At 37.8% G+C, this 14,247-nt stretch overlaps 2 protein-coding genes across 2 annotated transcripts in view; one reads left to right on the top strand and one right to left on the bottom strand.

Annotated features, from left to right (window-relative positions):
- The window catches only part of LOC140168274 (alsin-like), a 145,415-nt gene extending 137,021 nt beyond the window's left edge, over positions 1-8,394 (bottom strand). Inside the window, 1 exon segment of the mRNA XM_072191629.1 lies at positions 8,098-8,394. Coding sequence (XP_072047730.1) covers positions 8,098-8,168 — 71 coding nt within the window. The 5' untranslated portion in view covers positions 8,169-8,394.
- Positions 8,395-12,249: 3,855 nt separating this feature from the next.
- LOC140167608 (uncharacterized) lies at positions 12,250-12,930 on the top strand. The gene has a single exon (XM_072190907.1). It carries the CDS (start codon positions 12,250-12,252, stop codon positions 12,928-12,930), a length of 681 nt encoding a protein of 226 aa, XP_072047008.1.
- The last annotated feature ends 1,317 nt before the right edge of the window (positions 12,931-14,247 follow it).

The raw sequence follows: 14,247 nt of genomic DNA, 5'->3' as shown, positions 1-14,247 counted from the left end.
AAATGTATCACTAGATGTCGGCACATCTTCCTCAATTTAACATGAAATATTCTCATCTGCAGACATGTTAGCGTGTGAGCCTGAGCCCTCATGATGGGGTGTTTGGTACCAGTTGGGGGGGCAGGGGGTGCGATGCATCCCCCCAAAAAAAAATTGGAAAAGTATACAAAAAGTCCCAAAATGCCAGAATTTGCAGCCTGCGTAGCGAGCAAAAAAATCGGGTTTATTAGACAAAAAAGGTCCAAATTTTAGGAAGAAAGTCCACTTAAATTCACAAAATCGCTCCCTCCCCTTGGAAAAATAAGTCCACCTTTTCAAAACCAATGAATTCCTGTGTACGGGCCTGGGGGGCAAAGCTGCACTGCTATATCAGAGATAGATGACATCTTTGGCTACACAAAAATGCCTGATAGCAATTGAACCGGAGTAGCTTTTGGCGGGGAAAAGGTCATCAAACTTTACACACCTGGGGTTAAATATCAAAGTTGCTCAAATTGTGTTAAAAACCATTCAAATGTATTCCTCTTGTCACAAGGATTCAGAATTTGTATAGTTTGACTTATCTAGGACATACCACTCCCTTGAGTTATAACCACATAATTAGAGAAAGAGAACTGGGACTCAACTGCTATCTTGATACAGGCATGGAGCAAAAATTGGGGGTATTCCCTTGGAATGCGCTCAAGGCAATGCAAGCGCAACATGGATATTGATGATGGGCACATTTGAGAGACGCAGATGCGACCTGCACACGATACCAAGACGCTAATGATGAGACGCAGAATTGTTTTCATTTGTCTCCGCGCAGCGTCGGCAAGGACAGAATACCCCAAATTTTATCCCCATAGCTGACCGAGCAATTGTATGTCGAAAAATCAGAGGAATAATTCAATCCTTTCTCTTAAAGTTGTAAAATCGTAAACACTGGTATGAGTGCTAGGACAGTAGCTCTCCAGATGCCTCATAAGGCTAAAATCATGAGCTTCCCAGGGGCTCTGGCCCTGTGGGCCCCTGCCGAGGGCTGACTCCTGGACCCACCAGGGGCAGGAGGGAGGGGAGAGACAAGTTTGCTCCACTTGCTTGAAATAGCGGGACAAAAATTACCCAAAAGTAAGATTTTGTGATCTTCCTTTGCCCCGATTTTACATATTTTTGTCCTCAATTTGGACCATTTTAGCACCGAAATTGCCAATTTTTCTTATCGGACCAGCAAATTCATTTAGAAGATCAGTGGGACAATTTGGAATTTTGCCCCACCCCCCTCGGTGACTCCAGTATGTCCCTGGACCCCACCGTGAGGGAGCCAAGGCGGGCACCTGGACTGTTAGGTCCGTATGCACAAAAGAGTTAGACCGGGTCTAAAGTTAGACCTGGTCTAAGTGGAATTTAGTCCCAGGAGAAAGGACATTTTCCTTTACATTTGCTTAAGATATTTTGTATTATTTTTGAACTCTGCATTTAAATATTTAGAATTTGCTAGCTACTTTAGGAAGAAAATAGGAGTAAAGGACCATTCCTGATGGAACTAAAATCCACTTAGACCAGGTCTAACTTTAGACCCGGTCTAACTCTTTTGTGCATACAGACCTTAGAGGTCAGGCTTTGTGCACGACTGTTAGCAAAAATTAGGTTACCGGTACTCCTTCATGTAATTATACATGAAATTAGGGTTAGGGTCAGGGTTAGTTTAGGGTTATAGGATTAGGTTTGGGGTTAGGGTTAGGATTAGCTTGTAAACACAAAATAATTACATGAAGGATCCACCCCCCCACCCCTGAGAAAGTGGTCTAGTGACTGCCTTACCTATATGGTGATTCCACCATGGATGGATATGAAAAAAATAAATGTATATACTTACTCTAGAGTAAGCCTAGATGTAACTCTCCTATCACTCCAACATTCAGGGGCTGTGAAAAATCATGTGTATCCTGGGCCGGGTAGTCAATTCTTAATGGTCTGCCAAAAGTTGCTTAGGGGCCTACCCCCTTTGGTTGTGCCAACAAATCTTTGCCCCCCCCCCTTCAACATGCAAAAAAACCTTTGCCCCCTTACTTTTGATGTGCCAAAAAATCTTTGCTCCCCCCTTACACATATTCATGATTTTAATACAAAAAAAAGGTTATCATTTAGTAAGGGTGTGAGTGAGTCCCGAGAATTCAAGTCCCGTCTGAGAATCCTATTACCCGGGCAGGAAATTCCCTGCCCGGATACCCAAATTTAAAAAAATTTTTTTTTTTTTTTTTTGAGTTTTGTAATCTCTGGACCTAGACCTAAATGCTAGGATCATTCATGGTTGACCTAAAAAAAAAAATTGAATTTTGCACATTGTTTTGTGTTTTTAATATGAAAATTGATACATAGTTTTCATGTCATACTCTATTAATTAATGATATCAAATTGCATTGAATTTGAATGCATTTTGATATCATTAATTAATAGAGTACATGACATGAAAACTATGTATCAATTTTCACAAAACAATGTGCAAAATTCAATTTATTTTTTTTTAGGTCAACCATGAATGATCCTGTGTAAGCATTTAGGTCTAGGTCCAGAGACACTACAAAACCCCCAAAAAAAATTGAACAAAAATTTTTTTTTTTTTTTTTTCTTTGCAATTTCGGTACCCGTTACCCGCTTAAAAAATGTGCCGGGTATCCGGCACAAAATTACCCAAAATCACACCCCTATCATTTAGATTTTGTCTTAAAATTGCTTTTATTCACCGTAACAATAATAAGGAAATAAAGAAAACAGAGATTATTTAAATCAGAAAATGAAATTGAAACATTAAAAACTGAATATTGTCAGGTTGTGAAATAATTAAATACACATTAACCGCACGTCGTTAGTCCAGCATGCTTGTAAACAAAGTCAATTGCATCAATTTGGACTTCCCCATCAAACAGCGATCATTACGGAAAGCATGCAAAAAGTGCATGATTTCCTGACATTGCATTTGTGACCCATCAGTACATCAAAACAGACCACCTTGCGGCAGAAATGAAAATGGAGATATGAACACTGGGCCAGAGCCAAAATTCCCGTTTGTGGCGGGACGGAATTTTGATAGGCCTTTTAAATTGTAGCCCTGTACCTGTTTATTTTATGGATTCTTTATGTTCTTAATATAAACAAGTAAGTTACAGACTACATTCACACACAAGAAAAATAGTCCTAAGAATCAACACGTTGCCACGGTAACACAAATTCATTAATGTGGCGGGACGGAATGATAAACTTCATGTATTTGTGAACACAGTACATTTGTTGAATTTTTATCAAAAGTACTGGGATAAAACATTTGTTTCTAACATTGGTATTAACTTCAACTATCCTTCTTTTGTTATGGGAGGAATTATAAAATTCACCCCCTTCTTGAAAGTACGTTCATTAATTTTTTTAAATCATGTCAATGTGGCGGGACGGAATGTGGCTGGACGGAATTTTGTCCACTATGTCAAAATCAAGAAAAAAAAGCAATTGATTCACTTTAAAACTGACAAAATTGTTTTTTTCTTTCACTTCCAATGAAAAATTATTGCAAAATATTGACTGAGAAAGAAATTTTTCATAGATTCCTGAACTTAAAAAAATCATCTCAAAATGTGGCAGCGCCGTGTTTTGCACCAAAGACCCTGAAAAGAGCATTATTGCTGGCATCCTACCACAAAAGGCCTGAAATAGAAGAAGTTAAAATGGTTTTGAGCCTAGCAAAGTTGATGAATTCAATTTTTATGTACTCAGGAATGTTTATTACCATAATAGTTGATATTTTGGAAAGTTTTGACTACAATTTTTTTTTTTTCGTCCCTTCCGGAACGTAAAAAAATCACCTCAAAATGTGGCGGGACGGAATTTTACACATATTTTAATTTATTTCTTTATTTTTGCAAAGTCCACTGACATTTTTTTTAGTGCTGAAATTGTCTATACAGAAGACCTTTATAATACCATAAACAAAAAAATCCTATCATTTTTAAATATGCAGTAACATCAAGAGGGCGCTACGTGTGTATTTTATTGCTTGTATTCCAAAATTTTACTCTTTTTTTTCCGATTCATAATCTTTGGTAAGTGGTCTATTAAACCAGAGGAGAAATTCACTCCTGGCTAACTCCACAGAAATGGTACATTTGCATGAATTTTAAAAGTTCATTCAATGCTTCCAAGTTATTGTTTCCTGCAAAGTAGACTAAAAGAGCTTTCAGAAACCACTTTTGTTTTTTGCCTCACATAATTTTATACATTTTTATGACAATTTGAAGTTTGGGGAATTGGAACAGGTTTGTGTATCCCTAATTTTGCAGGAAATTGCTGATCTTATGACTGAGTATTGCTGATCCTAGGGTACATGCACAAAAGTATGTATTAAAGTGGTTTAATATCAGCTTTGATATCTTTACTGCAATTCCAGAACAAAATTTAAACCCATCAGTAACATCATAAATGTATACTATGGCCTTCAAATATGGGTATTGAAATGTCCCGTCAGTCACGAAAAAACATGAAAAAGTTGCATATTTTCTGTCATAGTATATAAATTGTTGGTTTCAAGTTAAATCTATCTTCTATCTGACTTGCCTCATACAAACAATTATGCAAAATTGTTCACTGACATTTAGTATAGAAGATATTCCATGTTAAAATGTGTCCATCAGTCACGTTTTAGCATTCTTACCATGTACAATCTAATGGGGGGAAATTTTTAAGTCGGAAATTTTCAGTTTTTTACTTCAGATTCATATTCTGCACTAAATTTTGGCCAAAAAAAAAAGATTTAATGCTCATTTTGACGATTAAAATTCCACCTGGCAGTCAAACCATTGTAAACTCTAGAATTTGATCATTTTTATGGGTAGGGGAGATTGGGGTTAGTTGAAACATTTTTCACAAAATCGTCTTTTTAACCCAAACCGATTACTTTCAAGAAACACTAACCATATCAGTATAAACATATACATACATGCTACAAATACAGCCTTAAATTTTATTGGACCTGCTTATGATTATTCATATAATCCAATTTGAAAATTTGAAAGGGGTAGTTTCAACTAACCCCACCCCTGGGGTAAGTTGAAACATAGGGTGGGGTTAGTTGAAACATGGCTTGTAAAAATTTCAAAATAATTATTATTGTGTTGTTAGGGTTATACTTCCCTTGAAGGCACCCTTTAACATACAATCAGTGTGAAAAAATGAATAAATAAATATGTGGGAGCGCTGGTCAATACTTTGGACACAAGGTGACGAGTGTCACCATGGACAAAAAATATGAGAAGCCTAAAATATTATAAAATGTACTTTCTGTGTGCACTTTTTGCTTGTATTATTGCTTTTTAACCATATTAAAGCAATATTGAAGAAATGGTAAACATGTTAAAAAGTCAAATTTTTAACCATATTTTTCTATGCGATTTTCACGTTTCAACTAACCCCACCTCAAAAGTTTCAACTAACCCCGATGCCTATTTTTAAATTTCAAAGTTCATTACACAAAATAAGAAATACAGTAAAACTTTTATTTTTACTTATTCTGGGACTTACTACTAGTGCTTATGATACTCAAAAAATAATCCCCTGAATCTTCAAACAACATGGAGATAACGCATCTTTTCTGAGGGGTATAAAAATTAGTCAGCAAGTCAAAAAAACAGATATTCCTTTCCCAAGCCAACACTGGTGGGGCATCAGTGCTGTTGCTAATTTGGTGGATGACCCTTACTAATACCTATTACTAGGTGCCAGTGTTTTACCAAATTAATTTTTTGTGTCAGAAAAAAATACAATGTTTCAACTTACCCAGTGTTGCAACTAACCCCAATCTCCCCTACTGGATATAGTTGCTTGTTTGAAGTTGACTCCCTTGCTTGAGAGGCCTCAAATGATGTTTAAGGTAATATTTCATCATGATTAGATGTTGTTTGTAATTTCTGTGTGAAAATAAATCCCACAAAGTATATTTGAGCAATTCGCCATTGTTCTAAAGAACACTGTAAAAATGTTCAAAAAGTGTCCCGTCAGTCACGTCCCGTCAGTCACGACTTTGGCGAGCCCAGGTATAAAAATCTCAGCTTCGTATTTTTTGAGTATGATGTTTACTGAGAGTTTATGTACCAATGTTTAATTTTGACAGCATTTTTCAATAAATCTCACTTGTGAACAGATAGAGTTTTGCAAGAATGTACTTTTTCTAAAAAATTGATGTTTTTTGCGTCCGTCAGTCACGCTGTATTTCAATTTGCAACCATACAGCCATTGAATCACTTGGTTTCCATCTTGTGTGTTTTAAATTGAATTATGACATGTTCTCTTTGACTTGGAGTATAACAGTCTGGGATATGTCTTGTAGATTTTTTTTTTTGCGTCATTTTTAAAAAAAAGGCCTATCAAACTGTCCCGTCAGTCACGCTGGAGTTAGCCTCCTGTAACAATTTCTAAATTTTAGGTTGAGTGATGACCATTTTTGGCTCTGGCCCCACTAGGTTCATACATGTACAATGTACACGCTATGGAACAGCACGCATGATTGGTCAAGAGCTGGGCATAAACAGCGTTTATGCCCAGTGTCCCGGATGTGCGATCGCCAGGTAGGGAAAATGAAGGAAATTTTTTTTTTTTTTTTAAATAAATGTTACTTGTAATTTTTTGTTATTATTTTGATGAAATAAGATCCACAAAATGTTATGACAGCGGCCCCGAGGGCATAAACAACCGTTTAGTCATGAAAATATATGAATGAACCCCTAAATGAACTGCTGTTCATACATACGCGCTATATAACGGCGCGCGTGATTGGTCGAGAGCCGGGCATAAACAGCGTTTATGCCCGGTGGTCCGGATGTGCGATCTCAGGGTAAAGAAAACGAAGGAAATTCATTGTTTTTTATGATGTACTTGTTATCTTTTGTCATTATTTTGATGAAATAAGAATCACAAAATGTTCTGGTATATGAAAGGGGTTCATTCAGTATATTTTCATGACTAAACGAAGTTGTTTATGCCCTCGGCCGCAAGCGGCCCTCGGGCATAAACAACCGCTTAGTCATGAAAATATATGAATGAACCCCTAATTATTTAGCTTTAAAATGACACCTTTTTACATTATAAAATAACTTATCAAGTTGAAGTCAGGTACAGTAAAAATATTTTATGAGTCAAAACAAGCTCAAATTTCTTTTTATTTTCTTTATATTTTCTCATCTTCTTTCATATCTGCCAATGAAGCCAGTCGCGAAGTGGTTGGTTTTGATGTGATGAGTCGCATTTATAAATATTGCAGAATTTATTTCAATTCTTAGGCAGGTGGATGTGGATCAAAATTTTGGGGCTTTTATTATTTTAAAAATGTAAAAGAATATAAATTTCTTATTTTAACATCAATTAATGATTGAATTTAGAAATTTTGTCTGCGTCCACATGCATGTGACATGCACGCAAAATACTTGATCAGCCATCTGACACTTCACTTGCGTCCAAATTTGTAAAATACGTGACGGGTCTAGACTAGTACAAGGAACTTATACGATGTCCTCATTCACAAACTGATACTATCTGTCCATCGTATAAGACTGTTACCGCACGGCAACTGGTGAATATTACACAGTCAAGAATAGGCTCCATCATTTTTTTGTTCTGAACACTCCCAGTCTCCCAAAACATCAAAACATCAAAAGCGTTGCACTTATACTTACTTAAGACTGTCCTTTTTCATATAACACAGACAAAGTAGGGCCAACTTGCCTAGAAATGGTCAAATTTTGGCAAGAAATATCTCTGTGTATAAATCCTATGTAAGTCCCATATCACATCGTTATCGGCGATCAAGGTGTTTTTTTTTCTGAAGTTTGGTTGGTACCCACCAGCGTCATGCATGTGACGTGACACGGCTAAAATAAGCGACCGGGAATCGGGGATCGTTAAAACGTCAACAAATTTCAAAACATAGAAAGCAGTAAACTTATTGGCGAGCGGTCCGAATTTTGAGCCATAAGTTTACGTGGTGAACTAGGTCTAGACGCAATGATGCACACTAGTACTACGGGAAGCCTGGTCTGAGGCTATTGTTTTTTATTGGCAAATATAAGACATACTCACCCAACATTTGCAGCGGTTTTTATTTCATCTGGTGCCGCTGACTTTTTCCTTGCTGGTCGCTTGGACGCCATTTGGCAGCTTTTTCTACAGACAGTGCTAGATGCTGTCAACTGCAGAATTCAACAGCAATTATATTTAGTGCCGATTTTCCGGTCACCAAAAATGATGTTTTAAGCTTTGACGTAATCCTTAAACGTCGATAAAATAGCCAGATCATTAAATTCCAAAGATATCAGCGTAAATAATGCTTTAATTTTACGATTAAATGGCTAAAACACGCATCATATGTCGTATTTCCACCGCTCGCCCTTCGTGCCGATATTTTTTTTCGTGATCGCAGACACATCCAGACATCAACAATGCGGTCATTGCTTTTTTGTATCCGTGCAAAGTTGGCACCTACCACACATTCCGTCCGTAACTTGTGATCTAGGACCACAATGCCCCGGCACAATCCGGTGTGACGTGTGATCTGTGATGCTGATGACGGAGAATGGTTTCTCTGAAATATTCGGTTCAAAAAGTGAGTGCTGTTGACCAGTTTTAAATCAACCTTTGATTAAAAAAAAACAAGCATATTTTGTTTGATGTTGGTGCAATATTTGTGACTTTTTAGAACTTTTTAAACTCGAACTTTGGTAATTTCATATTTGGTGTGTGCTCGTATTTTATATCAAGTGCAGTGTTTGTTAGCGTCATTTCATCATTGCAAGTTTCATAACCTCGCTTCATGAACTTAATTATTATCGTGAGGACTGCATTTTATCATTGATGAATTATATATCTTCTTTTGAGACATTTTGTGTGCAATGTTTACATAAAAACTGAAGCAATTTTCCCGCCATACGATCTTTGCCGAACCTTGCCGAGGGCCTCCGAGTGTGACCGGAAGTTTATGGAGCGACCATCTTGACAACTCATCCTCGCTCGCAAAGGAAATATCATTCTGCTTCAAAAATATTTTTGTGCTTATAAGTCTTGTGCAATAGTGACTTAGTTTTTAGAGAACACTCACCTCATTATTTTGTATGACCAGAAGTGGATGGAGAACGTTTAATCATTGGATGTGCAACTCATATTTTATTAAATTATCGTAATTTTGTGCAATACATGTTGGGTGGTGGAATTCAACAGCATCGACGGAGCCGGAGGACCAGTGAATGATTGTTATTATTGATGTACCTGACTTTGTGATTTTATTCCAGCAGTAGACAACATGGTAGAGTAAATCTACCCAGACAGCGGCAGGACTCGACGGAAGTAACCTGATTAATAGTTCGTGATTTTTGTATGCACCGTGTGAAGTGTTATTGTGCTTGTTGATTGATGTCACCAGGTAAGCAGAGACTAGAGACAGGATTATTACACTACATCCAGCATCCAGAAGAAGGAGACGTTTTAGCTTTTACATTTTATGCACCTTTTAAGGCTTCATTTTGTTTGACGTATCAGTGAAATAGTGATTTTGTGAATATGTGATCTAGTGACTTTGTGATTGTACCAAGTGACTTAAGTTTAGTATAACTTTTGGCCCAGCCATCTGGTTACACAGTAGTTTTTGGCCCATGATGGATAGACATACGCAAACAAATCATCACAGCAGTAAGTTCTGCAGAGACTGCGACAAAGGCGATTCAACAGCCAGACCACGCAGATGGGTGAAGTGTGGGGATTGTGATCAACATTTTCATGCTAGTTGTAGGAGAATACAGGAGAAAGAATATAGACTCATTTTTAGAGGACGGGAATGGTATTGTTCGGAGTGCGCTTCACCATGTACAATGTGCACCGAACCTGTCAAATTTGGACAGAGAGCACTAGATTGTGACAAGTGTGGGGCATGGACACATAGTTTATGTGGTGGAATGGATAACGATTTGTATGACGAAATAGTTAACACCAATTTTGACTGGATGTGTCCAATATGTGAGGCAACTCATTTTGATAGCTCATTCTTCTCGTCATCAAGTGACAACTCGGACTCAGAGTGTAGTACACAGGAGACGGGAAAGAAACAGAGTACAAAAGCTAAGCCAAAGTCATCTCACCTCAAAACCGTAAAGGGTTTTACCATATTGAACATTAACTTTCAAAGTATCATGAATAAAAGGAGTGAATGGGAATCATTACTTCATGACATCAAGCCGGACTTTATTCAAGGGACTGAAACATGGCTCGAAGCGTCCATAGACAATGCTGAATTCCTTCCAGAGGAGTATACAGCATTTAGGAAGGATCGTCCTAATGATAGACATGGTGGCGTTATATTTGTGTATAGAAAAGACATTCCAGTGATTCGTCGTCTTGATCTGGAAGGAGACAGTGAGAGCATATGGTGTCAGCTAGACATTGAGGGCAGGCGCTCTCTGTTATTTGGCACAGTGTATAAACCGAGACACGATGACATCGACACAGTGATTGATTTCAAGAATACACTTGAAATCATAAACAGTTATTCAAAATTGAAAGACATCATCATGCAGGGTGACTTCAATCAACCCAATGTCAACTGGGATGACTGGTCGGTTATCAAGGATCACTCGGCCTCAAAGGAAACAGCTGAGCTACTCATGCAAGTCTTGCAAAACAATGGGCTGGACCAGCTAGTTAAGCGTCCAACAAGATTAAACAGCATCTTGGACCTTGCAATGACAAACAACGCATCAATTGTAGGGGAAGTTGATGTAATTCCTGGCCTGAGCGACCACGAGATGGTAAAGACTGTTTGGAAGATTGGACTGAAACGTAATCGGAAACCCCCAAGAAAAATTTACTTGAGACATAGGGCAGAGACAGACAAAATCAAACAAGACTTGAGCAAATTTCAGGAGGAATACAGTAGCAGTAAGAACAAAAATTCTGTTCAGAAGAAATGGGACAATTTTGAATCAAAAATCAAGGAAGTTATGGAAGCTCATATTCCATCCAAAATGATCTCCAGCAGATGGAATCTACCATGGTTCCAACGGGAACATAGAAGAATGTGCAGGAAGAAACGAAGACTGTATATCAAAGCAAAGTTAACTGGTGATCAAGCTCATTGGGATGAATACAAGGAATTCAAGAAAGTGGCTAGAAGGACATTAAACAAATCCAGAAGAGACTATATTAATGGCACCTTAGCTGAAACGGTGAAAGAAAACCCCAAAGCATTCTGGTCTTTTATCAGCAAGATCAGGAAAGAAGAAGCTGGAGTCGCTGACCTTAAAGTCAACAATAAGATCGTCACGTCAGATGGTGATAAAGCTGAAGTCCTCAGCAGTCAATTTGCCAGTGTTTTCACAAGGGAAGAGACATCACATATTCCGTCATTGGGGAGGAGTAACGTACCTGACATACCACACTTGGTTATCTATGAAGATGGTGTCCTCAAGCAACTCAAGAACCTAAAGGACAATAAAGCTCCAGGCCCTGATGGAATCCCGCCGTGGATATTGAAGATGACAGCTGAAGAAATAGCTCCGGTGTTGACGGATCTGTTCCAGTGCTCTATTGACGAGGGTTATCTACCGTGGCAGTGGAGAGAAGCCAACATCTGTCCCATATTCAAGAAAGGCGATAAATCGGACCCGCAAATTACAGAGGAGTGTCACTGACTAGTGTTGTGAGTAAGGTGTTGGAGCATATCGTGCATTCGCATGTGATGGACCATCTGGAGGCTAATAGTATACTGGTTGATGCCCAGCATGGCTTCAGGGCGAAACATTCTACAGTCACCCAGCTCATCCTTACAGCTCATGACCTCACTAGCAGTATAGAAAGAGGTGAAACAGTGCACATGGCAATCCTTGATTTTGCCAAGGCCTTTGATAAGGTCCCTCATGAAAGGCTATTGGGGAAACTGGAGTATCATGGAATAAGAGGTCCCATCTTGAATTGGATGAGGCACTTTCTTACTGCCAGGACACAGAAGGTGGTCTGTAATGGAGCAACATCTGAACCAAAGAAAGTCATATCAAGTGTTCCTCAGGGTACCGTGACAGGCCCCTAGACTTCCTGATATACATAAACGACCTTCCTGAGAATCTACGCTGTACTGCAAGACTTTTCGCAGACGATTGCGTACTTTATGCATCGGGGAAATCAACAGCGGAATTTGAAGTATTGCAGGAAGATCTAAACAAGCTAGAAGAATGGCAAAACACCTGGTCCATGTCCTTCAACCCCAGCAAATGCTCTGTTATGAAGATCTCTAACAGCAAATCACCTCCTGACAAGGCCTACACTTTCTGTGGGGAAACACTGAAGGAAGTTGACTCCCATCCTTACCTAGGTGTGGAACTCGACAGCAAGTTGAGATGGAATGTTCATTACAACAAGACAACAGCCAAGGCAAACCGTGTCCTTGGCTTCCTTAAGAGGAATTTGTGGCACTGTTCAAGGGAGATCAAAGAGAATGCCTACAAAACTCTTGTGAGACCAACACTGGAGTATGCAAGTAGTGTCTGGGATCCATACAGGAAGGGAGATGTACAGTCATTAGAAGCAATCCAGAGGAAAGCTGCCAGGTTTTGCCTCAACAACTACAAACAAAGGGATAGTGTCACTCAGATGATAGAGGAGCTGAAGTGGGAGACATTAGAACACAGGAGGAAAGAAACAAGAATCCAGATGATGAACAAGATCATCAACAACGAGGTGGGGATCAAGGCTGATAGCATCATTCAACTCACAAAGACCACCAGGGCTAACAGAAGGGGATCACAGAAGATCTACCGGCCGCACGTAAAGAAAGACGTCCACAGATACAGCTTCATTCCCAGAACAATTACAGACTGGAACCAGTTGGGGTCAAAAGTAGGACCTCGAGCAGCTACATGTATAAGTAATTAATTTATTCTTCCGCGAGTTACGAGAGACACACACGGCACATTGACCACCCAAATCTTCTAAGAATGTTGGAGAAGATGCAACTTGACTGTGATTCCGACTTAACCTGAACCAGAACCAGAACCAGAACCATAAGAAACCCTGTAAATCATTGTTTGCCATGTTATTCTGATCATGCCATACGTACAAGAGGTCCCATCCTTTGGAATTCTTTAGATAAAAATCAGAAAGCTTCAAAATCTGTCAAACATTTGCGCAGTGAATTTTAAAAAAAACTTATCTCTTAGTGTAATTAATCTTTTCCTCGAGCACCTCCCCGTCCCTTGTCTTTTATTTTGGTTATCATTTTATGTTTGGTAAAGTTGCTTTGTTTTGCTAATTTCATTTGTTGATTTTAGGGAAAGGCTAACTTTCAGTCCTTTTTGGTCTTCCAGCCCTTTCCTCCATTTGTATCGTGTTTGAATATTTTTGATGTAATGTAAAGAAATGTAATGTAATGATTTTTATGGAAATAAAATATGAATATGAATGACTTTCATCTTCCTCGCAGGGAGTGTGAATTTCAAATGCCATTACCAGAATCCATAATGGATAACTACTTCATCAATTCAATATCAGCAGAAAAAAACTATACTTCATCAATTTAAATAATCAGCAGTAGTCTAGTAGATAAGGCTACTTCGTCAATTTAAATATCAGCAGCACCGGTAGATAAATACTTCATCAATTTTAATATCAGCAGTAGATAACTACTTCATCACTTTCAATAGCAGCAGTAGATAACTACTTCATCAATTTCAATATCAGCAGTAGAAAACTACTTCATCATCAGTAGAAAACTCATCTATTTCACTATCAGCAGAAAATAACTACTTCATCAATTCAAATATCAGCAGTGGATAACTACTTAATCAATTTCAATATTAGCATTAGATAACTACTTCATTAATTTCAATATCAGCAGTAGATAACTACTTCATCAATTTAAATATCAGCAGTAGATAACTACTTCATCAATTTAAATATCAGCAGTAGATAACTACTTCATCAATTTAAATATAAGAAGTAGATAACTACTTCATTAATTTCAATATCAGCAGTATGGATAAAAACTTTGGCGATCCTGATTTTATTTTATTTTATTTTATTTTATTTTATTTTATTTTATTTTATTTTATTTTATTTTAACTTATTTTATTTTATTTTATTTTATTTTTTCATTTTATCTTAGTTTTATAGTTTGGTTATCTTAGATTAGTTTAGTTTAGTTTAGTTTAGTTTATTTCAATCATAGAAATTATAAAATGATATTTAATATCA

Source organism: Amphiura filiformis, chromosome 13, assembly GCF_039555335.1.
Source record: "Amphiura filiformis chromosome 13, Afil_fr2py, whole genome shotgun sequence".
Classification (NCBI taxonomy): Eukaryota; Metazoa; Echinodermata; class Ophiuroidea; order Amphilepidida; family Amphiuridae; genus Amphiura; species Amphiura filiformis.
Note: the sequence above shows the minus strand (reverse complement) of the source record. Positions and strands in the feature narration are given on the sequence as shown.